At 41.7% G+C, this 26,346-nt stretch overlaps 1 protein-coding gene across 1 annotated transcript in view; it reads right to left on the bottom strand.

The window, feature by feature from the left end:
- The window catches only part of LOC126458006 (bone morphogenetic protein 5-like), a 153,655-nt gene that overhangs the window by 110,246 nt on the left and 17,063 nt on the right, over positions 1–26,346 (bottom strand). The window contains exons 2-3 of the mRNA XM_050094780.1: positions 9,656–9,827; positions 5,015–5,160 (exon numbers count right to left, since the gene is read on the bottom strand). Of these exons, the coding sequence (XP_049950737.1) occupies positions 5,015–5,160; positions 9,656–9,827 (318 nt within the window). The remainder of the gene's footprint in view (positions 1–5,014; positions 5,161–9,655; positions 9,828–26,346) is intronic.

The following is a 26,346-nucleotide window of genomic DNA, read 5'->3' as shown; positions in this document are numbered from 1 at the left end:
AAAATTTTCCTTGGGACTGAGGAGGCTAGAGATTAATAAATCTTTTGGTTTTACAATGTTGTTTCACAATCTGGTGGCCATTGAAAATTTGCTCCTTTTTTCCCTAAATGGGTAAGGGGTTTTGCAATTTCAGTGACTTTTGGAATTAATTTTCTATAAAAATTGGATAGGCCCAAATACGACTGTAATTCCTGCACTAAAGTGGGTGGTGGATGTTGGTAATTTTGTTTCACAATCTGGTGGCCATTGAAAATTTTCTCCTTTTTTCCGTAACTGGGTAAGGGGTTTTGCAATTTCAGTGAATTTTGGAATTAATTTTCTACAAAAATTGGATAGGCCCAAATATGACTGTAATTCCTGCACTAAAGTGGGTGGTGGATGTTGGTAATATTTGTATGGCATCAACAAGTTGCAGATTGATGCTTGCACAATTCTGGCAAGTAACAGACAAGTAACAGACCTTACACTTATATGACATAAACAAGTTGCAGATTGATGCTTGGACAATTCTGGCAAGTAACAGATCTCTAGCAAAACGGCATGACATTTTTACAGGTTGAGTGTTAGTCGTGCTGCATGTAAATGGTCAAAGACTTCTTATAAACACATTGTATGCTCCTGAATATCCTTGCAGAACACGATCTTATTATCAAAATAGGCTATGATTACTTTGGTTTTAATCCTTTCAGTACACCATTTAACAGATATTGAAAAGTTGCTGGCGTGTTTTTAAGTCCAAAAGGTATCAGAAGATATTGATAACCGCCAAATGGAGATGAGAATGCTATTTTCGGATGTTATTGCTACACTACCCCAACTGATGGTACCCACTTCATAGATCCGAGGTTCAAGGTAACAACACTGTCACAGATTATCTTAGGTTCCTGTTGTATTGGGCATGGGTAGGCATCTGTAGTTTCCTTGTTGAAATATCGGTAGTTACAACAAAACTTATATATTTACTACCATCAGAAGATTTCTTTGGTGCAGTAATAACAGATAAAGGCCAGGGGCCTTCTGTCATTACATCGAGAAGTTAAGGGTCTATAAACTCTTCCATAACAGTTTGCAAATGCTGTGGGACTCTGTATGTTTTCTTCTAGACAGGCCACTCTTTCAAGGGTCTATAATGATGAGTTAGTGTTGTGACAGGCAATGGTCTAGGAGGATCAAATAACTTTGTGTATTATTCTAATAATCTCTCCATGCCTTCCTTATCCTATCCCTCTAGATGTGATATTTTCCTCCTCAGTTGGTTAAAGTGACAGACTGTTCATTTGTTGTACAGAGTGATGCAAACTTTCTAACTAAGTCATCTCCATCCGGTACTTCTAAGCTTCCTATCAGAATACATCGTGATAGTTGAAGTTATCAATACGAACAGGCACAACTCTACTTCCATCAATTTCCTGTACATAGGATAAAGTGCATCCTCTAAAAAACTCCCCTTTCTTAGGCAAAGGCTCATCTGTATGCAAACATAACCAGCAGATAAACTCCTACATCAACCCAGATTAACTTTCCAATACCTTTTGATATGATATCCCACGAGTTGACTTTAAAGAACTTTGTACGCAGTTTAGGCAGCTACCTGTGGCCTAGTGGTAATCCTTTCAACAGTAATGGTTTTCCATCTGCAAAACAAAGGTGGAACAGTTTTCCATCCAGTTCTGCTATAACCCCCTTCCATATACACTTCACACACTTCAACATGAAGTGTAACCAGGAAGTCTAAGTAGAGTATGATTCGTAGTCGCAGCTAACCGTAAGGAGAACTTATACAGTAAACCCGAAGCTACTTTCTGCCACTCGGGATTCTAGCATTGCCGGACCGAGTCAGTCAAAATAGTCCCCATCCTATGCTGCTTAACCTCCAGTGTAACGAATTCAATTCTACTTTAGCAAGTATATTTCAACTTTCCACAGATAACTGAGATCCTATAACTAATAAGAATTTACACATTTTTCTTTTTTATGTAACCAGTTAGTAAAAAGCCTGCCACTGATTCTGCACTGATGTGACGTATTCTAACCATTACTAGGAGAGTTGTGCAGTGGACACACTACTCCCTACCCCATTTAATGGTGCGGAACGAGGACGACTTTGTGACTGCCTTCCCCGTCTGTGTGAATGTTTGTTTGGACTATTCCATTCAGAATGTCCAAACATTTAACATCTGTGATAAATATCATCAGGCCCACATCACATACTCCATACTATAAAAAACACAAACCTGCTAGAGCTACCGCAGTTTCTACTGCTTCATTCAGAGTTATTGGGAATTCGATACAAACCCCATATGGCACTTCTGGTTGTATAACCTGTAAGAACACATCAAGTGCTATTTTCAGCTTCCTGTAATTTGACCTTATTCGCATTATTATCCGCAGTGAGCTCATATGTATTGACATTAATTTTGTTTACGTGACCTACAAAATACTCTGCTGATTCCCCATGCTTCTGAAATATCCCGTTAAATTGCTCGTGGGAGTATCTCGATGCTTTTTTCCTTCTATATATCACTACTAAACCCTCCCTGAAGGCGTTAAATGACTATATCTGTCGTAATTTCACGTGGCACATAACATACGTCCTAGCGTATCGTATTGACTTTAGCTACACTCAGTAACAGTTCATAACTCCAATTTCATAACATAGCAGCTGTATCCATGCTATAAAAAACAAAAAGCTTTCTGCCCTTGATTTTCCGGAAAGTGGAGTGATCAACGAAGCGGTGCTAGTATTAAGGATAGGTGCACTAGCATGTGACCATTCCCTCATGTCCTCCATTAGTTGCCCTAATTGTATCTTCAACTGTGCTACTTGATTTATCACGTTCTGTATCGCATCTTGGGCCAAACCTTGTTTATCTGTACTGTCTACTTAATATCAAAACAAGCAGCCAGTACAACCAAAATAAAATGAAAAGGACGAAGAAAGGAGGTAAACAATCATACAGGCTCAAAAAAACTCAGAAAGCAGCACTTCATATTGCTGCCTAGGACATGGTTGCTGCTGAACTATACAACTGGCTACAGTCTTCCGGTTCGTCCATTGCCATCTTCAGCAGTTTTTCTGAGTCCAGTTATAATAAGGTACAATTATAATACGGCCGAAAGAGGAGGCACGCTTCTGACGTCAATTGTGATGGAGCTTCAGGGATGTCTGGGTGTGGGCGACGGTTCTCTGCTGAAGATGGATGCAGGAACAACAGCAGAAGGCAGTTCATAAACACAAGTAGCTATTTCTTTGTTATTGTTTGTTTACAGTCATTAGACTTGGAAGCTGCTTGAACCGATGGTGAGTGAGGCTAATACACGCCACAGCGTCTCCAGACCCGTATTAGTTAGTGATAGCACTGACTGTGCGCCTCCACTGCGGTGGCTGTATCAAGGTAAGGATCGCGGTACCTGGCCCGTTATATACTGGCCCAGTGTAGCTGCTCTGCTGTGAATACGTCAGGCTGTGCCTCGCCCAGCTGTGCAGGGAATGGGAGCCCTTCATGATACCTCGGCAGGGGAATGAAGGCTGATGCTCCGTGTAGAAGTCATATGAATGGAGCGAAGAGCCCGAGCACCCGGACGTTAGGCGTCAGACAGAGGTCCGGAACCTGGTGACGGTAGAGATGTTCGTGTCATCGACATGGCATTGGCCAGCACAGATTGCACGACACGTTGGTTCCCACCTGTTTAATGATGATGGTTGGTCCAGGAGGGGTTTAAATTTAGCTTCTCCTGACTGATATGTGCTGAAGTGTCCACGTTTGTTTGTCACATGGAAATGTTCTGGAATAGAGACAATGACTGGGGTGGCTGTCATGACGTGAAAGTTGGTTAAGTCGGAGTTCCCAAAGTGTGGCCCACGGCAGCATATTGACACTTGACACACGGAAGTCTGATGGTATGGGAGGAGCGACTTCTGCTGGGCTGCTTAGCAAGCAGGTCAGCGACGAGCAGTGGTCGATGTTCGTTTCCTGTTGGGCCGTTCTTGGCACCATCTAGTTTCACTTCCATTCAGTATGGCTCGGGTTCGTTTTCCCAACAGCGTTCGTTCTTTGTTGACACTGATATACAGGCGTATTTATAGATTTACACAGAAACATAGATAATTGGGGAAACAAATGGAATAAATCATATGGCTTCAAATGGCTCTGAGCACTATGGGACTTAACATCTGTGGTCATCAGTCCTCTAGAACTTAGAACTACTTAAACCTAACTAACCTAAGGACATCACACACATCCATGCCCGAGGCAGGATTCGAACCTGCGACCGTAGCGGTCACGCGGTTCCAGACTGAAGCGCCTAGAACCCCACGGCCAAACCGACCGACAATAAATCATAATTACATTATTGCTCTGTAACGAATCATGTACCAAAATACTCATAAAATGTTCTTGAAAAATCTCTGAACTTTTGTTGGCAAAACTGGGTTTCGGCAAGTAGATTTGCAACCCATTCCTCGAGTGGAGGCTTTACTAGCAACACTGGCCAGGGGCCACTCTTTTTCCAAAATAGACCTGAAGTGTAGTTATTCATGGACGCAGAGATACAGTTCCTAGTACTATATACACCTCTTCGCTTGTAGTGTTGTAACAGACTAATGTTACTACGATCTTCCAGAAATACCTAGAACAGCTCGTTAATGTATTCCTTTTTGTGGTAGATACCTGGATGACATTCCAATAGCATTGGAGTATGTGGGAGCAGCATTTTAAAAACTAGCAGGCTTTATTTTAATGACTTTCTTACAACAGCCTGGATGCATAAATGTAGCTTCTTTGAGCTTATCATATGGTAATTAGTGCACATTTTCATCAGGTGGAGATCATACCCAATATACTACACGTCGACATGAACAACAAATTGCCGACGTCAAAAAATCTGTGGGAGTCGTGTACGAGATGATTCCGTTCCTAACATTTTCGCTGTTACTCAGTAGAGGATATGATTTCAGGCAGGATTCCCCCGAAAAGGATAGTAGCAATAGCGAAGACGTGCAGTTCGTACTGACCAGAAGTTCGTGGGATTCGTCGTTACTCTGCAGAGAGTGCCGGAGGTTATGTCGCAGCCGGTAAACTCGTAACTCCGCTTGCAACAATCGTTCTCCCGCGGGCAGAGCCGTCACGTTGAACAGGAATACATCCTCTCGCTCGCTCCCTGCAACAAACAACAGTATTACTAACATTTAGGCACTTACACACACTGAGGAAGTAAATGGAAGAGTGGTATCCAGCTTCATTAATATGATGGAAGAAAGTTCTTTAGTGTGTGCATATTACGAATTTTTAATTAAATCAAAATTTTTTCGTGTGTATTCTTATTAGTCCCTCCCGTTCTTAGAAATTTGCTCGTCACTTTCGTTTGGAAGTCTAGACAGTATTTGGTAACTACGAGACTAACCGAAAATGGGAAATGGTTTGTGTGTGTGTGTGTGTGTGTAAACAGATTTACTTGCACAACAATCTCAGTATCGTGGTATTTCTTGAAATAAAGTGAGTATTGGAATGAAGACCATCAAAGACATAAGCAGTGTCATCGCGCGACATAATATCCTGTGATATTTTCACATGTTCTCGTAATCGGTCAAGCGATATTACTGATAATTTAGATCAAATAAGGCGACGTTACAGTTATATTTCACAAATGCTCAGTTGGGAAAAGATATGATTATCGTGGAAGCTAGTAAAGGTGACGAAAGCACATTAGGTGGTGGTAGATGTTGTGAGTACGGGCGTTATCATTCTGGAAGAAGAAATTTCGCTGATATTGCAGCAACAGTGCAAGAAAGACCCGTAGTTTCTTTGCATCTTGGTAGATTCTGTGGTGTGGTGTGACCCTCGACTCAAGAGCCAGCCGGTTTGAAGTAAAAAAAATTGAAACTTCCTGGCTGACTAAAACTGTGTGCCAGACCGAGACTCGAACTCGGGACCTTTGCCTTTCGCGGGCAAGGCAAAGGTCCCGAGTTCGAGTCTGGGTCCGACACAGTTTTAATCTGCCAGGAAGTTTCATATCAACGCACACTCCGCTGCAGAGTGAAAATCTCATTCCGGGAAAAAAAAAAAACTCCAATGTTTGGCCCATAAGGGATAAAATTCCTAATCATCAGGCATTGCACCAGTGTTCTGGATTAAATCCTTAGGCTAAGCGCAAATTGAGACGCGTATAGCACGTGAGACGCAACACGACACCACAGCGCGACGCGCACGTTCCGCACATGTCGCGGGGGTCCAACGCATATTGAGACGCGTACACGTATTTGCACGGGCCAGTTGACGACGCCCTGCGCTGACAGAAACGAAGCATCTCGTTAATGGTCATACTTATTATGGTATACACGTTTTAGTAAAACGCTACTCAAAATTCGAAAAGTTTACAATGAAAAATAAGGGTCGCTATGATTTTGCGTTCGGTGCGTATTACACCATATGTTGCTGCGTATGAAACTTAGCTAACATGTTGAATTTTTGTTTAGACGTGGGAGGAGGTCTCTGTCTACCTCCGATCTCGAGGAAATGGATCCTATGTAGCATTCTCACTTCCGATCTCACGTCCGCGAGAATGAAATACTCACAAATCTCTCACATCTCCTAAACCGCTCGAGACATCGCAACGAAAGTTTGGTGAATGATAGCACACAAGGAGGACAGTATTTTGCCAGTTCGTAAACTCACGGAACTTTCTTATTTATGGTGATATATCACTATTTACACTTTCCGTTTTATTTTTTTCATTCCAGTGACTAAATTTTTAAGAGTTATCGACAGCTAGCGAGTATGAAAATAAACATGAAATTTCTTCTCTTATGTTACTGCAAACCGACACTATGAGGTTTCTCGTAAGCTGGTGATTGCCAGTTACTTGTTTAATGAGGCACTCTGTTTCAGAATTGTGTCGCAATAGCTAAGATGAGTACGTGCAAAACTATACTGTGTTTTGGCAAAGGAAGAACAATTAAACCTGCCAACAAGAGGGATGTGGCCGTTACTCATAAATGGTGATGCTTCTTCGAATGAGAAAAGGTTAACAACTCACACAAAAATAAATTGCCAATTCTGCTGGTATTTTGGATGAATCCCCGTAACCCATCGTATTTTTTTAACAATAAGCGACTGGAATGGAAGGTTAGCAAAGGGTTTTGTTCCTTCTTTTGATCTGAGCAGTATTAAAATAATTATGAGCGTTCCTTCAGGCCGAATGATAGGCACATTCCAGATGTTGGTTACTCATTTACGGCTTGGCAAACTTACAATGTGTGATCGCGGATAAAATAGTTGTTACTGAGAAAAATAAACCATTGATCTGTCGCACAACACAATGGTCAGTGTATTGTCAGCAGCGGAGGATAATGCGCGCGATTGGAATGTACAAGCTAACCATGTGTGCCTTGTGAGCTGGAGTTCGAAAAACATTGTCATGAAAGTAGATCTGCCTTTGTCAGCAGTATTTCAACAAATTAAATATATCTAATCACCACACTCTTTTAGGATATTCCTCCTTTCGTAAAAATACCGACCATATTTTTCATTTATGTAGCCTGTTGAATAATTAGTTTATTAATGCTGATAATGTGTATGCAACAATTGAAATGCTTTTTCTCATCACGGCGAGGCAATTAAAACATTGTTATTTGTGACTGCTTTTCGACTGTTTCTAACTGTCAGTGGAAATGTGATGTTTACATGTACATAGTATAATGTCTCTTATTACATCCATATCCAAGTAACGACAGTGAAACTTTACGTACTTCATATCTTGGACGCTTATTACCAGAAGCAAAAAGTGGTCATATCTGTGGAAATTACACCTTTTCGACTTTTTGCAACAGATCGTAGAGATACATCAGCATAACAGGCAGCAAGTAGGTAACCTTGTTTTACTTTCCTGCCTTGCTTCTAAATCACGTGATTTTATGATATTCCTTACTTCCTTATTCACTACCCTCACGACGAATCGTCTGTCCCTTCTTACGATCTGAAAACATAGTGGAGGCAGAAGATATAATCCCAGTGGCTAATGGCTCACCAGCTGCTGAACTGTGCATTGTTCAAAAGAAGAAGAAAAAAAAAAAAAAAGAACTGCACAGATACTCGTAACTGAAAACTATTACGCACTAACGAAAATAAATGGAGCGCTTGAACGGCGAAAAACGAAACACTACTCAGTGGTAATAAAATTCAGCATACCACAAGGCTGTATTTTTAGGACGACCAGTACTGCCCATATGCGCCAAGCCGAAGTGAGCATATGGCAGGACTGCCTTCCCGCTCCCTGCCACACCCCTCCCGCAGTGCTCGCGTGGGGCGAGGCGCGAGAAACTGTGCTGCAACCACGTCGCTCGACCCGGCGGAGGCGCGTGTCGCGTCCCAGTCGCGTCAGCTCCCAATTTGCGTGGTGCCATTTGAACCTGTGAATTTATAAAAACGCGCGCTGCGCTGCGTCGCGCCACACGCGCTATATGCGTCTCAATTTGCGCCTAGCCTTATCAGAGGTTCTTGGATTAAAGGTCTTCAGAACGTTGTGCTTGGCAGCGTCCATAATGCTATTAAAGTTGTAGGACCTGGGTTTTGATTACAGCGGGTTGCAACTGCTCCCGTCCGTCTTTTCAGGGACAAATATTGCTTCTAAGTCATTTCGTAGATACGTCCATTAAATTGTATACTAGTTCCCCATTTGCCACACAAGCCAGTACGCAGGGAAAATAAATTTTTAAAAAAGTCAGTCACAATACATATTCTGAGTGTTCATAAGTTGTCGACAAAATCAAAACCGGTGTTAGAGGGAGGGGTTCTAAACAGGCATTTTAATGCAGCAAAGAAAATGTCAAAGGCGTCCGTATTAGCTGCGACTAAGTCAGCACTTGGACGCACGGTGTTCATTCATTGAAAGCGCAGTTGAGAAACGATTCAAACTGGTGCCCATAAACGTTGATACATGCATTACAACGAAGTATTGTCTCACTCTGTCGGGGGTCCCTAGTTTCTATTGCACGAAGACGCAAAATCTGTCACCTTAGCATGAAGACCCTGTTATGTTCAGTGTTCAAGACGTACTAGTCAGTTACGACTGTGGTTTCACATGCTCAGAGGAGAAAACTGTGAATTACGGATTCCGGCGATCGCGCTGTCGTCGCTCCTAATGTTGGTGCGACCAGTGTGTGCGATGATGCCCTGTTCTTGTAATGATACTGAGCAGTGGTTTTGTTAGTTGTGCCAGACAGAAGTTTTTTTTTTTTTTTTTTTTTTTTTTTTTTTTTTTTTTTTTTTTTTTTTTTTTTGATTACTTAGTTAAAATAAAACTGGGTGTGTCACTGAAGCTGGGTGTGTAACTATGAACATTTTTTTAGGCTGCTTGTTATTAAGTACCAGAAGTGTTTGCCCTTTGATTCCGTACTGTAAACGACTTGGTTTGTACCCTTTATAAACTGTCTCGTTTTGATCCAAGGGAATGTGTACGATTTATATTTCAGGTGGCTGTCATCTCTTAAGATTAGGACGCTCTACGCTTCGATTGTGACTCATAAGAAGGAGGGTGCGTGTTGCAATGCGCCTGCGAAGTTGATTATAAGAAAGAGAATCTTCTAAAATTACGTGTCTGGGATTTAATAAACACTGGAGAACATACAGTAAGTTGTGCCGTATCTTGAAGTACTGACCGCGTTCCAGAAAGCAGCGCACTACACGTGCATTGTAAGGATTGGGCGCCCTGGCGACGCCATCTTCGTCGACGACTGCGTGGTACAGCCTCGTCATGTATTCTGGTGCTGCCTGCGGTCGCGAAGAGTGGGCGCTCCCATGGTGACCGTCCGCCAGAGCTACTCCCAGTACCTGTAACATTTACAGCGGTCCTGACTGTTGCATGCTATCGCTCGTCGGCATATCGGTGATACGGGAATTTCTGTACACTACGGTTTCGTGAGCATTATTGTGGAACATGATGACTCATTTAACATTATTCAACCACAACTAATAAAGATTTTGCTGTCCAATATGTTTAATGAACTCAGATTTTTAGAAAACTGCTGTTAAACCATTTTCAAATATGTAACGTGGGGACATTCATGGAGCTTTCCGTAACCAGTATTTGTCGTTATATGGATAACGGTACACGTATTTTCGGTAAATAAAAATGAAATGTGAGTTAATTGATTAAAATATGTGAAATCACTTGCGTAGTACAGCAGCCAGACATTTCTTGTTGCCTGTATTAGATGGAACAGTAGTAGTATATGCAGGATGAAGAAAAACTGTGTAACGAATTTTAACCCTGGATAGCTGATGCCAGTAGGAACCAAAATTACTAATGTTGTGTAGGTCGACAACGCACCATTCTTAAACTACGGAAACTTGGCGCCACGCGCTCCGATTGGCCGTAGGGTTGCCCTGTTGCCGTTCGTCGGCTGACGGGCAGCACTATGGTTGTCGGTTCACACATACAAACGTCCCTCCCCCCGTCACTGTCGCAACGTGATACGCACAAGTGTCGAATAGGTCACGCTGTTTATCTCCACCACACGTCAGAGGCATTCACACGTAAGCTTCGCTTCGCAGCGCACAAACGCCACCTGCGATTTAGTCATACAGTAAGTATGGTGGCTCAGTATTCTTTTGAAAAAAAAACGAGATATTGTTTTTGTTTATGGACTAGTCGACGGTAATGCGCATGAAGCTCGATGGTTGAATGAGGGACAGTACCCGGCAAGACGCCACCCACAACCGCAAACGTTTACAGCAATTCACCGGCGACATGGCGAAACTGGTTTGTTAGCAGGATATCATGGTGATGCTGGAAGACCTCGAACACAACGGGATACTGCATTTGAAGAGACTGTTCTCGAGCGCTTCAGGGAAGCAACTACGACAAGTACTCGAGCGGTTGGACACGACATGGGGATTACTCATCGGTTAGTCTGGGAGATTTTGAGGGATGACGGCCAGCATCCATTTAGTTTCCACCCTGTACAAGACCTAACTCCTGTGGCGGACTATGAACACAGGCCAGGGTTTTGTTCCCCGCCATTGTGTTGTTTGCCGACGAGTGCACCTTCCATCGGGATGGCCTTTACAACTCTCGAAACGTTCATTACTGGGCAAGGGGAAATCGTCACGTCACGTACGTTCACGGACACCAGGAACGATTTTTGCTCAACATTAGGGCAGGCATTATGGGTGACCATCTGATTGGTCCGGTCCGCCCACTTCCTAGACTTATCGGAGCAAATTACCTTCACTTTTTGCAAGAAGCTCCACCTGGTCTGCTGGAAGATGTTCGCCTGGACATACGGCTACGAATGTGGTTGCAGTGTGATGGGGCCGCCGCACATAACAGTCTTGCTGTGCGCGGATATTAAATGAACACTTCGATGGCCGGGTAATTGGCAGAGGTGCTCTTAGGGAAATGACCCAGGCGATTACCAGACCTCTAGCCACTAGATTTTTCCCGGTGGGCATTCTTCAAGGTTCTAGTTCACACACCCGGACGCAAACCATCTAGTAACGAAGAGGAATTAATGGATCTAATTCAACATGCCGCCAATCACATCAGAGCAATGCCAATAATCTTTGAAGGAGTTTGGCAAAACAGCGTTCGATGTTACCAAGCTTGTGTCGCGTCAGAGGGTCGCCATTTCTAGCACCTGCTTTAAGTAAACTATCTCCTAGGTAGAAGAAAGGCCCTTTTCAGGGCCGACACAATTTGTAAATGACTTTCTGTACGCGAACTAACATCTACAACTACATACATACTCCGCAATCCACCATACGGTGCGTGGCGGAGGGTACCTCGTACCACAACTAGCATCTTCTCTCCCTGTTCCACTCCCAAACAGAACGAGGGAAAAATGACTGTCTATATGCCTCTGTACGTGCCCTAACCTCTCTTATCTTATCTTTGTGGTCTTTCCGCGAAATGTAAGTTGACGGCAATAGAGTGGTACTGCCGGCCGCTGTGGCCAAGCGGTTCTAGGCACTTCAGTCCTGAACCGCGCTGCTGCTACGGTCGCAGGTTCGAATCCTGCCTCTGGCATGGATGTGTCTGATGTCCTTAGGTTAGTTAGGTTTAAGTAGTTATAAGTCTAGGGGACTGATGACCTTAGCAGTTAAGTCCCATAGTGCTCAGAGCCATTTGAACCATTTTTTTTAAAAATTGTACTGCAGTCAGCCTCAAATGCTGGTTCTCTAAATTTCCTCAGTAGCGGTTCACGAAAAGAACGCCTCCTTTCCTCTAGAGACTCCCACCCGAGTTCCTGAAGCATTTCCGTAACACTCTCGTGATGATCAAACCTACCAGTAACAAATCTAGCAGCCCGCCTCTGAATTGCTTCTATGTCCTCCCTCAATCCGACCTGATAGGGATCCCAAACGCTCGAGCAGTACTCAAGAATAGGTCGTATTAGTGTTTTATAAGCGGTCTCCTTTACAGATGAACCATATCTTCCCAAAATTCTACCAATAAACCGAAGACGACTATCCGCCTTCCCCACAATTGCCATTACATGCTTGTCCCACTTCATATCGCTCTGCAATGTTGCGCCCAAATATTTAATCGACGTGACTGTGTCAAGCGCTACACTACTAACGGAGTATTCAAACACTACGGGATTCTTTTTCCTATTCATCTGCATTAATTTACATTTATCTATACTTAGAGTTAGCTGCCATTCTTTACACCAATCACAAATCCTGTCCAAGTCATCTTGTATCCTCCTACAGTCACTCAACGACGACACCTTCCCGTACACCACAGCATCATCAGCAAACAGCCGCACATTGCTATCCACCCTATCCAAAAGATCATTTATGTAGATAGATGACAACAGTGGACCTACCACACTTCCCTGAGGCAGTCCAGATGTTACCCTCACCTCCGATGAACACTCACCATCGAGGACAACGTACTGGGTTCTATTACTTAAGAAGTCTTCGAGCCACTCACATATTTGGGAACCAATCCCATATGCTCGTACCTTAGTTAGAAGTCTGCAGTGGGGCACCGAGTCAAACGCTTTCCGAAAGTTGTTGATGGGTTTGTTCCCGGTATGTCTTATCACGAAAATACAATGGATGTATCGGGACCCCGACAGATTCCCCTCCAGGCCCGCCCCCAGAGTGGAAGGCTGTCGCGCTACCATCGAGTGTGCGGTCCGCGTTGGATATACATCACGATCTCTGGCAGGGAAAGCATTCGCGGTAGTGTGTAGCCCAGAACATCCGGCAACAGGGCAATCCCGCGGCCAATCGGAGCGCGTGGCGCCAAGTTTCCGTAGTTTAAAAATTGTTCGTTTTCGACCTACACAACATGAGTAACTCTGGTTCCTACTGGCACCAGCTATCCAGAGTTAAAATTTCGTTACACAGTTTTTCTCCATCCTGTATATGTGGCTCCTGGCTCATGATTTATAAGCTTAGGGCCATACTATCTTAGTAGCATCCACACGTGCACATACTCATACAAAAACACACACACACACACTTTTCACTTTTTCTTCACCTGTGCCTCTTTCTTTGGAGTAGGTCGATCAGAGAGCTCCTAAGCCAAACGTGCACACTATTTTACTCGCCAATCACAGCCCAGTATTCACCTGCCATTAAAAATTAAACAACAAATCAGTATCTACCCCCAGAGTCGGCCATCTCGTTCTCTATACCACGGGTGGCACTCGACACGACTGTCATTCGATCTTTGTACCCTCTTGGTGCAAGGTTCTATTCCCCATCAAATTAAGTGCAAGACAGTTATTTCAAAGTCGAAGTAGTCTGTATTATTTGTCAAAACCTAGTCAGGCTAGAACCGATACAAGAACTGCTAGAATCAAATCACTGGGCACAGCATATGCAGCAGTCAGACACATTCTCCACATAACTGTAATCCAAATAACACTGGACACAGTGATGTATCATACATGAAAAATAATGTACAACGCTTCTTCTAGAGGAGTACACTTGCGAATTTTTCATTTTGCCTTTTATTTCGTGCATAGTAATCCTCTTGCGTATACGTTGTGAACTCTTCCCCATATTCTAGCAGAGTGTGCACACAGACGATGATGACTAAATGTAGTGATTCCACCCCTTTTAAACTCTGCAAATGGTTTTTGTGCTGACAGCTGCACAATGACGAGACCACCACATTTAGGCACAGTGTAACCATCTGTTTTCAGCAGATCCAAACACGAATGGTAGTTTATAAACACAGGATATCCTCTAAAGTGGTGAATGTCCTCAGAGCCATCGTTTTCTACATCTACATCTACATTTATACTCCGCAAGCCACCCAACGGTGTGTGGCGGAGGGCACTTTACGTGGCACTGTCATTACCTCCCTTTTCTGTTCCAGTCGCGTATGGTTCGCGGGAAGAACGACTGTCTGAAAGCCTCCGTGCGCGCTCGAATCTCTCTAATTTTACATTCGTGATCTCCTCGGGAGGTATAAGTAGGGGGAAGCAATATATTCGATATCTCATCCAGAAACGCACCCTCTCGAAACCTGGACAGCAAGCTACACCGCGATGCGGAGCGCCTCTCTTGCAGAGTCTGCCACTTGAGTTTGCTAAACATCTCCGTAACGCTATCACGGTTACCAAATAACCCTGTGACGAAACGCGCCGCTCTTCTTTGGATCTTCTCTATCTCCTCCGTCAACCCGATCTGGTACGGATCCCAAACTGATGAGCAATACTCAAGTATAGGTCGAACGAGTGTTTTGTAAGCCACCTCCTTTGTTGATGGACTACATTTTCTAAGGACTCTCCCAATGAATCTCAATCTGGTACCCGCCTTACCAACAATTAATTTTATGTGATAATTCCACTTCAAATCGTTCCGCACGCATACTCCCAGATATTTTACAGAAGTAACTGCTACCAGTGTTTGTTCCGGTATCATATAATCATACAATAAAGGATCCTTCTTTCTATGTATTCGCAATACATTACATTTATCTATGTTAAGGGTCAGTTGCCACTCCCTGCACCAAGTGCCTATCCGCTGCAGATCTTCCTGCATTTCGCTACAATTTTCTAATGCTGCAACTTCTCTGTATACTACAGCATCATCCGCGGAAAGCCGCATGGAACTTCCGACACTATCTACTAGGTCATTTATATATATTGTGAAAAGCAATGGTCCCATAACACTCCCCTGTGGCACGCCAGAGGTTACCTTAACGTCTGTAGACGTCTCTCCATTGATAACAACATGCTGCGTTCTGTTTGCTAAAAACTCTTCAATCCAGCCACACAGCTGGTCTGATATTCCGTAGGCTCTTACTTTGTTTATCAGGCGACAGTGCGGAACTGTATCGAATGCCTTCCGGAAGTCAAGGAAAATAGCATCTACCTGGGAGCCTGTATCTAATATTTTCTGGGTCTCATGAACAAATAAAGCGAGTTGGGTCTCACACGATCGCTGTTTCCGGAATCCATGTTGATTCCTACAGAGTAGATTCTGGGTTTCCAAAAACGACATGATACGCGAGCACTCTGCGGGTACTCCAACATATGGTCATTTCCGTTCTATTTGCAGTAAATGTTGATATCTTGTATTCACTATTAGTATACGGATTTCCCCATGTATTGTGTTTAAAGCCTTTTCTGAGCATCTGCAATGGTTTGCTCTTCTTCCAATAAGATTATGTTCTTCCTTTGTGGCACTGTTTTTTTTTCATAAAATTGTCCGGTTTACGATCTGACTACGACGTCATCCATTTCCAGTTTTCTTTTATTTACACTTAACACCCTATCTCCACTTACAGGAATAATTTCTATAATATGGAGTGGTTTAAGTCTGTTCGATTTTATAAAGTGTGCCTGATATGCATCTATAAGAAACTTTTAAGTCCTCCGTTGCTAAAGAACATGATATTACTAGACTGGACGCTAAGATTTATAACTACAGAATATATGGTGTGTTTGGCCCTGTGGAACATTGCCTGTATGTTGAAAGCTAACAATCAGTATTTACAATATGCTACACTGTACTCTGTGCCAATAGCTTTTATGTGGTATGAAATATCGGATAGCTTACCACAGTTGCAGATTGATATTTAACAATATTTTCCAATTTATCTACTGTGGTAACAAAGAGTACACAAAAGTAACTGTAGTACAAGTAAACCTCCCAGATAATCGAGACAGACAAAAGCTATAAAATATATTCTGTCTGCCTACAGTGTTAATTATGTCCTTATAAGCTATTCGTATAGGTATTAAAATCCATGGAGAAGAAATAAAAACTTTGAGGTTCGCCGATGACATTGTAATTCTGTCAGAGACAGCAAAGGACTTGGAAGAGCAATTGAACGGAATGGACAGTGTCTTGAAATGAGAATGTAAGATGACCATCAAAAAAAGAAAAACGATGATCATGGATTGTAGTCGAATTAAGTCGGGTGATGCTGAGGGAATTAGATTAGGAAATGAGACACTTAAAGTAGTTAAGGAGTTTTGCTATTTGGGGAGCAAAATAACTGATGATGGTCGAAGTAGATAGCATATAAAATGTAGACTGGCAATGGCAAGGAAAGCGTTTCTGAAGAAGGGAAATTTGTTAACATCGAGTATAGATTGAAGTGTCAGGAAGTCGTTTTTGAAAGTATTTGTATGGAGTGTAGCCATGTATGGAAGTGAAACATGGACGATAAATAGTTTGGACAAGAAGAGAATAGAAGCTTTTGAAATGTGGTGCTACAGAAGAATGCTGAAGATTGGTTGGGTAGATCACATAACTAATGAGGAGGTATTGAATAGGATTGGGGAGAAGAGGAGTTTGTGGCACAACTTGGCTGGAAGAAGGGATCGGTTGGTAGGACGTGTTCTGAGGCATCAAGGGATCGCCAATTTAGTGTTGGAGGGCAGCGTGGAGGGTAAAAATCGTAGAGGGAGACCAAGAGATGAATACACTAAGCAGATTCAGAAGGATGTAGGCTGCAGTAAGTACTGGGAGATGAAGAAGCTTGCACAGGATAGAGTAGCATGGAGAGCTGCATCAAACCAGTCTCAGGACTGAAGACCACAACAACAACAACAAGCTGTTCGAAAATTCTTGATACAGACTCCCACAAAGATATAAGTGTTATGTGAAAGCAGGAGAAACGTATTTTTCTCAATCAAGCACACTGTTCTCCACAATAAATATAGGTAGTGCTGAAGAAGGATTAGTTCCCACAGATAATGTTATTCTCCTACTCTTAAGAAAAAGAAGCAATGTATTGAACAGTCCTAGACTGTATCCTACTACGGAAATTTTTCCTTAAGTGCAGTTAAAGTGTAACATGTAGACAAAATAAAACTAGAAGTGGTTGAGGTCAAAGTAAAAATGTAAACTGGACAATTTGACAGAAATGATTGCTACAAAAGAAGAACGTAATCTCCTATTGGAAGAAGAACAAGCTATTGCAGATGGGCAAACAAGGCTTACGGATTACTTTAAACACAGATATCATCTTTTACTGTAAATACAGTGGGAAGTGACGATATGGTGGAGTACTCGCAGAAAAAAAATGGGTCTTAGGACGTTTACTAGATTGGAGATATTTCAACAAAGTGCTTATAAATTGCCATTGACGTTGGGCTCTTCTTAAAAATGATGATTACATTGTGTCTAAATCAAGTTTTTTCATTAGCAACCGAAAAATCTGAATAACCACATTTAATGATCATTTGTTTATTAAAGTAGTAAAATTGAAGTTCTATATCAAAGTTCTGCTATAATGTGGGGAAGAGTTGACATCGTATATGCAAGAGGATATGGAATATCTTAACAATAATACTAGACGAGAAATAAAAGGCATAATTGAAAATTCTCAAATGTTCTGGGCTAGATGAAGTCTATTACATTACGTTTCATGTATGATGCAAACACTGTGCCTGGCGACTTGTGGATTCCAGTACCAGGGAGATAGCTTTCGTTCCCCACATACATGGTGCCCTAATCATCAAACTCTAGCAGGTGGTGTATCGGTTTTAGCCGAACTAAGACGACTTTTTGACAAATAATGCAGACAACTTACACTAGGATTTAACGCTGTGCGATTTGATTTGAGGGTGAATTGTGCCTTGCAATAAGTGGGCACAAGAATCATACCACATATAGTTTTGGGTATCTAGTGTTCCCTAATCTGAAAATTACTCTCAGTAGTGCCAGTGTCTATGTGGTTTAATAAATAATACAGAAATTATAGATGTGGAAATAACATTAAGGTACTAAATTTTCTGTCTAGCATCAGCTGGGTACAAAGAACCACCGAATGTCGTGTTTGTGTGCCAAGTGGATTACAGAGAATAGGATGGGCGGCTCTGGGGTACATACTGATTGGATGCTTTATTTTTATTGGTGGTAAAATACTGGCCTGTGATTCGGGAAGCAAAATGTATGAGTGTTCGCATGCGGCAGTTATCCTTCACAAAGCTCCCCTTACCGTCAATCTGCCCATGCATGTAGGCAACCCGGGCGTTTGATTTCACGAGGACGGTACAGATACGTCTGTGAGCCAAAAGCTTCGTAGACATAATACTAACCGTCATGAGTACGTTCCATTTAGCAACTGGAAGTTCCGTATAATAATTCGGTATAAGAGTCTTCAAGTAACCTGCTAGTAATGACTAGCAGATTCTGTGCACTGTTGTAGAATAGACCTGACGTAGCGACACACTGAATAAATGCTTCAAAACTATGGGTCGATTTTGCAAGTCTTATACGACAGTGAGAAGTAAGAAACAGAAATATTGAGTAGTCATCGCCGTAGTCATTAAAGATGAATCATACTAGGAATGATAAATAATGCTAAAGAATATCTCTAGATTGTTTGTGGAATCTTCTTGGCATTCACTTCAAATGACGTAGCGAAGTCACGGAAAAATTAGATCGGCATTATAAAAAGGGGGTGTATGAAAAAGTGCAGCGCCATAAATATAAAAATTTACGTCAAAAGATATTTCAGCTGCACATAATTTGTACTGGCAAAGCTAAAGAGAAGATTGCAATCAGTACTTATCTTTCACGTCAGTGGCACAGTGCATAAAATGTTTCTGTAAATCAAGTGAAATCCAAATGAATTCAAAACTTTTCACTACAGCTCATTCCCAGGAATACTTAATAGAGTGCCATTACTACAAAATATCGCATTTTTAGTAAGTGTTATTTCCTGTGTGTGTCTACCAAGGAAAACAGACTTCTTCTTAAAGGTTGACAGCAACATTTGGAAAAAGGAGAAAACCGAAACTTTGGTTTATGTAATAGGCGACAGTTTATAAGTATACGTCATTTCCAGACCTACATATGTGTAGATAGGAAAATTAGGCAGTCATCACTCGTCGTTTTTTTGTTATAATGGAAGATTACGGTGTTCAGTTTAAGACGAAGTGATTAATAACATTGATCTGGACGTACTGGTCATTACCTGACGAGTGAGCTGTTGTGGCTGAGGACCAGACATTAGGTATTTCTCATTTCACAGTGTCAGATGTCTTTTGGGACCATTGCACTGACGCTATCACTATCAACTGTAGTTAACATATAGTTATTTTGTGGTTGTAACGTGCAATCGCTTGGAAGGAATATGTGCAAGTTATTTACAATCCTCAGTAACTAAAGTTACTTCATTGCAAAGATTGCTTTCAAATGAGACAGGTGGATGGCTATAATGCTTAAATATATAAGAATTTATAGAACATAGTTTAAGTATGTTTTCTAGGGGAATGCGAAATAACAGCTATTCTTGACACACAAATGAAGATCTGATAACAGGCTGTATATTTTGCGAAATACTCGTGTTGTTTGAAATGCCGTTACAAGTGACTAGTGACTTACGCTTAATTTCCCATCTATAAATTACAGAATGTGTCATAAAACATTGTTCCCTAGTTTCCTAAGAAATTAAATAAAAATAAATGGCAGGAAACGTTGTATGTAATTACCATTTATGTACATCTACCTGACGTTACTGAACTCGCATTTGTAACTAATTCACTAAATTATAAAATTTTGTCCTCGATTCTACGTTTGAAATTACTGACCATGACTGGAATGTGTGGTACTATCGTTGTAAAATGGGTGGTGATATTTTTTGTGACTTTGGTTAATAATTTCACTGGAAGGACGGGGGGGGGGGGGGGGGGGGGAGATGCAGAGGAGTGATTATTGTAAAACGCTGAGATGATCTCTCCGAAGACTTTAGACCTGTAGGAAGAGCAATTTGTGACTTTGGTTGATAATTTCACTGGAGGGACGGGGGGGGGGGGGAGATGCAGAGGAGTGATTATTGTTAAACACTGAGATGATCTCTCCGAAGACTTTAGACCTATAGGATGAGCAATTTAAATTAAGAACGCTAAGGAAGATTCTTGTCCCTTCTGGCACAGCTGAAAGCATCAAGCAGAGAGTAAATGTAGATGAAGGGTACGAGAGGTGATGTGGGTGGTTGGGAGCTGTAAGATGATCGAAATTTTGTGAGGATATGAACACGATTATAAATCTTTATGGTACACACAATAATTAAGTTTCGCCAGCTGCCAGAGTCAACTGAAAACCAGCCTAAGACAATAACAAAAATAAAAAATATGCATCAGATCAGATGCGTGACCAGGAAGCGTAGAGATATGAAAAACGTTTGGGAGGGAAGGTAGGAATGTTAGAATTCAAGCTTCCGTCGACGACTGGATTATTAGGAGGAGAGCGTAAGCTCGGATTAGGAAAAGATGGGGAAGAAAATTTGGCGCGTCCTTTTCAAAGCAACCATTTCTGCACTTCCCTTGAACGATACAGGAAAAGCACAGGAAACGTAAATGTGACGGCCAGATGGGGATTTGAACCACCCTTCTTCCGAATGCGCCACCTCGCTCGGTGAAAACGTTAGGAAGAGGAAAGTACGAGTGCATGGGCGAGCCGAGGAGGCCCTTAGTTGCAGCAAATGTTGTTATGTACCGAGTATCGTGTCACCAGCACATTTAAACAGATTGCAGGGCTATGTGATTGATGACCTTTGGTTTTCATATATGAATTTTACAAAGGATGATCACATGGTAATAATGAGTGAAAGGGAAAACAGTTCGGACGGGGATTGGGCCTATGACTTAGGTGCTGACCTGAACAACATAATCTCTCTGACTAAAGTCTCCAAAGTATACATTATTGCGTTTTCCTGGCGTCGTAATCGGCCATTTCTAAATAGGGGATTAATGCGAGGCTGCATACGGTGATGATGACTGCGGTCACCTTACGTGGTACCAACAGTAAAAAGTTCGCCACAGGTTCCTGACGTTAACGTATATTTACCAAGGAAAAATAAATGAAAAACTTCAAACGGTATTTTCTACTAGGGTTTCAAATTGTGCAATATGCTGCCCACAAAGATTAACGTTATTACTAAAACCAACACATTTAAAAGGGCAGTTAAAGTAAATGTCTTAAATAACGTATGTACGTACTACACCGTTACATAACACACAGCTGGATTTGATAGTACTGTAGGGAAAAGAATAATTCATCTTTCATTCACCAATATAGTTTCATTGTGTATTGCATTTTACTGAAAAAGCATGTTTCGAATACCTGTGACGAAAAGTAGTATCCTATTTTCATTTTTACGATCTCAACATCTTCACTGTCGCAAGACGGTGACTGAGCATTGTCATTGTTTGCGTACTTTGGAAGTCGTTCTGAAATGGACGAATTAAAAAAGTTCAAATGGCTCTAAGCACTATGGGACTTAACATCTGAGGTCATCAGTCCCCTAGACTTAGAACTACTTAAGCCTAATTAAGGACATCACACACATCCATGCCCGACCCAGGATTCGAACCTGCAACCGTAGCAGCAGCGCGGTTCCGGACTAAAGCGCCTAGAACCACTCGGCCACAGCGGCCGGCTATTTATGTGGAAAACGACTGTTTAGTACTCGTTCCTGTCATTTATTTAATGTTCTGCGTTATATGTTTCAAGTTTCTTCGCCCACTTTAGTACAGCGCTGATCCTCCATCAACAAATGGACTAACCCAAAATGATCCAAGACAAATCTCAGTAATTACTGCGGGTCAGCTGCATTCATCCCTTAAATTTTCTGTGCCGTTACGGGTTTAATCTAAGATACTTAATTTTTAAAATCCTTCTAACACAGGATATTTTAAGCTCTTCTAGCCTCCTAACTCTTCGTTCTCTACTTCAAAAAAAAAAAGATAAACTAGTTTTAGACGCGTGAATCTGTCCGTTTGATTCCACGTCTGTTCTTGAAACTGATAGGTTTTCTTTGGTGAAAAAATTTGTTTTTGTTTATCCTAAACAGTTTTCGTTGTCCTTCTCTACATGAGTTAGTTTGTGCGATTTAGTTTCCTCGGCAACATAAATCCTTCGTTTATTCTACAAAACCTTCCAGTTCCGTAATGAATGTCTTGTGTTTCTTCTCATTATTCGCTATTCTTCGTTACTATTATCTTTCTATTGTCGTTCTGAAAAAGAATTTCCATGAAATAATTTTTACATTCTACCAGTAACATTTGAAAAGTTCTTTGTTTAGCGTGTTCTCTTACCTCTGTTTTGTAACACCTCTTATATTTCCTCTGGCCCTCATTCTTCTCCATTTACTGTTCTTTTCAGCAAGCTATAGATTGTTTATTCTACTAATAACTCTGAAAATACTGAATTCAACGTCTCGTTTCTTTTTTCTGATTCACTGAACTTTCCAGTTATCTTTATCGCGTCTATGTTGGTTATGACCTGAATGCACTCGTACTACAATTGCAAAACTGAATTGAAAAATGACGTCCTAAAACGATTGCAGCCTCTAGTTATGTGATTCTGGTAAAAGCGTTTGACCTAGTTAAAGGAAGTTTTTCAGGAAGTTACATTTCTTCTTCTTCTAGCCAGTTTCTCTACAATTCCACGTAATGCCTTTTGTCTGCTACTGCATTCAGTGGTAACTATATTCTTATCTTTTCTCATGTTCTTCTTTATATATCTATTCCACTCCAATGTTTCAAAACTATAGTTGAGTAGGCGTTAAGTGGATCATTGATAGTTGCAGTTGACGTGGCGCGGCAGCTTCGTGCTCCTAACTCAACCAATACTATTGCACGATTGTTGTAGACGTTTCCCTGGCAACGCCTCGGTGTTGTCACAGCTCTTAGACGGCTCCTGTTTGCGCCCACTGCCGTTTGCGCTTCTCTGTTGAACGATGGCAAGGTGGCGAGCTACCAGAGAGCTCCTTACGACGTCTCAACTGTAGCTGTATTTTAGAATGGGGGACAAATTTTTGGTATTCGTACACATCATCGGTACATACTTCCGTAGAATTGCGTTCGTGAATCATTGGCGGACCCCAGACGAAGAATGGTCTAGGACTAGGTAATGGAGGCGCAACATGAGCTATCCAATGCATGCTTTCGTTAGAATAAGAATTAGAGGATTGGATCATAGAATAAAAGTTGTATGCATATTACTTTGGCGGGAAATGCTACACCAGGAGCGAGTTAACTGTTTTCTAAAGTGTAGAAATAAATTACTTTGGATGTAATCCAGTGATAGTAAGATTATATGTGCCTCTTAAATGTGTATTATTGTTCCGGAACACCGATCTTTCGAATGGTCTGGATTTCATCGTTAACGATTTGAATACTACCCTTTTTGTTACTAGAGCGCGTCATTTTGTAACACTAAAACAACTATATAGGAAACCCGATGTTTCGAAAGTCACTGCTGTGGCAATCTTAAGGGCTTCTGTGCAGAGATTCCGTTTCACTACATATTTATTTTAGTGCTACAAAAGGACACAGCATTTTTTCCACTTACAACATCAGCGATGTTTTGCAAATATTGTGCCAGATTGACACAGAGCACACCTTTGAGTACACACGAATTTATAGTAACCATTGTGTAGTGTACACCATGTCTGTTTTTGTAGGGATACCCAAGTTCTGACGTGAAGTTTATTGAATCAGATATACACTTGGAATTATGTCATAGTGGTACATGCCATGACCTTGTAACACCCTGTTCACACATACCGATCACATCCATTACCTATTGTCTTCTTGTCTTTCTTCGTCTCAAGTAGCGGTAAATTGCAGCGCTCACCAGAACAGCTCCTAAATATCCAGTATTAAAAATTTGGTGGTTGATTCCCATACTCGTTACCGAGTGAAGTAGCGAAGTGGTTCGGACAAAGGACTCGCATTCTGGAGGACCGCGGTTCAAATCGCCCTCTGGCCATTCAGGTTTAGGCTTTACACGGTTTCCAAAAATCACTCAAGACTCCTTCAGAAAGCAATCCGATTTCGCTCTCCGTCTCTTTTCCTTTATGGGAGTGCTTAATTTACTGTACTCCTCAGAAATAACTCCTAACTATCCAGACCCAATCTTTCATCTTGAGGACGTTGTGTCAAGTTTTTTATGGGCTTTCTCATAAACAATAATATGCTTGGAATACTTACACGTTCCGTCTTTCGTGGTATTCATGAGAATCTGATAGTACTGTACAGGGTGATTCAAAATGAATACCACAACTTTAAAAATGTGTATTTAATGAAAGAAAGATAATATAACCTTCTGTTATACATCATTACAAAGAGTATTTAAAAAGGTTTTTTTTCACTCAAAAACAAGTTCAGAGATGTTCAATATGGCCCCCTCCAGACACACAAGCAATATCAAGCCGATACTCCAACTCGTTCCACACTCTCTGTAGCATATCAGGCGTAACAGTTTGGATAGCTGCTGTTATTTCTCGTTTCAAATCATCAATGGTGGCTGGGAGAGGTGGCCGAAACACCATATCCTTAACGTACCCCCATAAGAAAAAATCGCGGGGGGTAAGATCAGGGCTTCTTGGAGGCCAGTGATGAAGTGCTCTGTCACGGGCTGCCTGGCGGCCGATCCATCGCCTCGGGTAGTTGACGTTCAGGTAGTTACAGACAGATAAGTGCCACCTATCAGGAGGTTTAACACCATACTTCGTTCGAAATGCACGCTGAACAACTGTCGTCGATTCACTTCTGCCGTACTCAATAACACAAAAAGCTTTCTGTTGAGCGGTCGCCATCTTAGCATCAACTGACGCTGACGCCTAGTCAACAGCGCCTCAAGCGAACAAACGTACAACTAAATGAAACTTTATATCTCCCTTAATTCGCTGACAGATAGTGCTTAGCTCTGCCTTTTGTCGTTGCAGAGTTTTAAATTCCTAAAGTTGTGGTATTCTTTTTGAATCACCCTGTATTACGACACTTTATAAAGATTGCTTTGTAAGACAATGACAACGTTGAGAAGTGTACGACAGTTATCATAATTTCTTAAAGTTACGTGAATAATACCCATGCTATACTCCTTCATGTAAATAGCAGTCGGATATTCCTAATTTTTGTAGTTTTCATATTTTTGTATCACTGCATGGCCCCTTACATTTGTTCTTGTTGTCAAGCGGCAACCATTTACCAGCATCTACGCGAGTGTGTCCACAGATCACCGTCCAGCATGATGCCAAAGGTATTTAGTCTAAAATACTATAGCTTATACAGATAAATGGCGGAAATGTTAACTGTCTCAATGAGTTTATAAGATTGTTAATCTCTGTCTTCTTCACGCTCAGGCCTTTACTAAAAATATGTTCAATCCGAATAGAATTTGGTAGTATTGGTAATAAATGTGATGTTGGGTCGGCCCTCCGGCGCTACCTGCGACTGATCGAACCAACCTTCACAATTCCATGGTCATAAAATAATCGCATTATGAGAGGTTATCTAAAGTTTCTGTGATGTCTGTTATTGGGGGGAGGGGACCGGGGGGGGGGCGCATCTGTGATCCTAAGTTGATTTAAATAACGATAGTCACAAAAATCTGTAGGCCTTACGTGGTACAGAGCTTTTTTTCTGATTCAGTTGCTACTGGTGCCACTCTTGGTCTGGTACTATCTTCTGTTTCCTTGTCATAGAGCTGTTGATTTATAAATTCTTTTGTCAACTGTTGGAGATGATGTGGAATATTCTTCTTCCTCCACCACTTCTACGTTAGCTATCAGTGCATTTCGTGTTAGCTCCACTTCCACTGAACCAAAATTATCGAGCCTGACTGGCACTATCCGGGTTCCGACAATCTACTGCATATATGATAAACTATAAGGTACAGAACACTGTTCCTTGTCCAGTTCCTCATTTTCTGCCAAGGGTTCTACTATACACAAAGTATTAACTGGCAGATCTGTTCCTAGAGCTAGCCTGGCTAGGTTCCCTGCACCTTTCGGTATTTTATCCCGCAAGTTGATTCTAACCCTTTTAGTGCCAAATACGATCTGATCGTGATCCAGATTTTTGGCGAAAAATGCCAGTAACGATCTGATCATGATGCCTTTCTCATTCGCTAGGAA

Source organism: Schistocerca serialis, chromosome 2 (genome assembly GCF_023864345.2).
Source record: "Schistocerca serialis cubense isolate TAMUIC-IGC-003099 chromosome 2, iqSchSeri2.2, whole genome shotgun sequence".
Classification (NCBI taxonomy): Eukaryota; Metazoa; Arthropoda; class Insecta; order Orthoptera; family Acrididae; genus Schistocerca; species Schistocerca serialis.
This window is presented reverse-complemented; position numbering and strand designations above follow the sequence as displayed.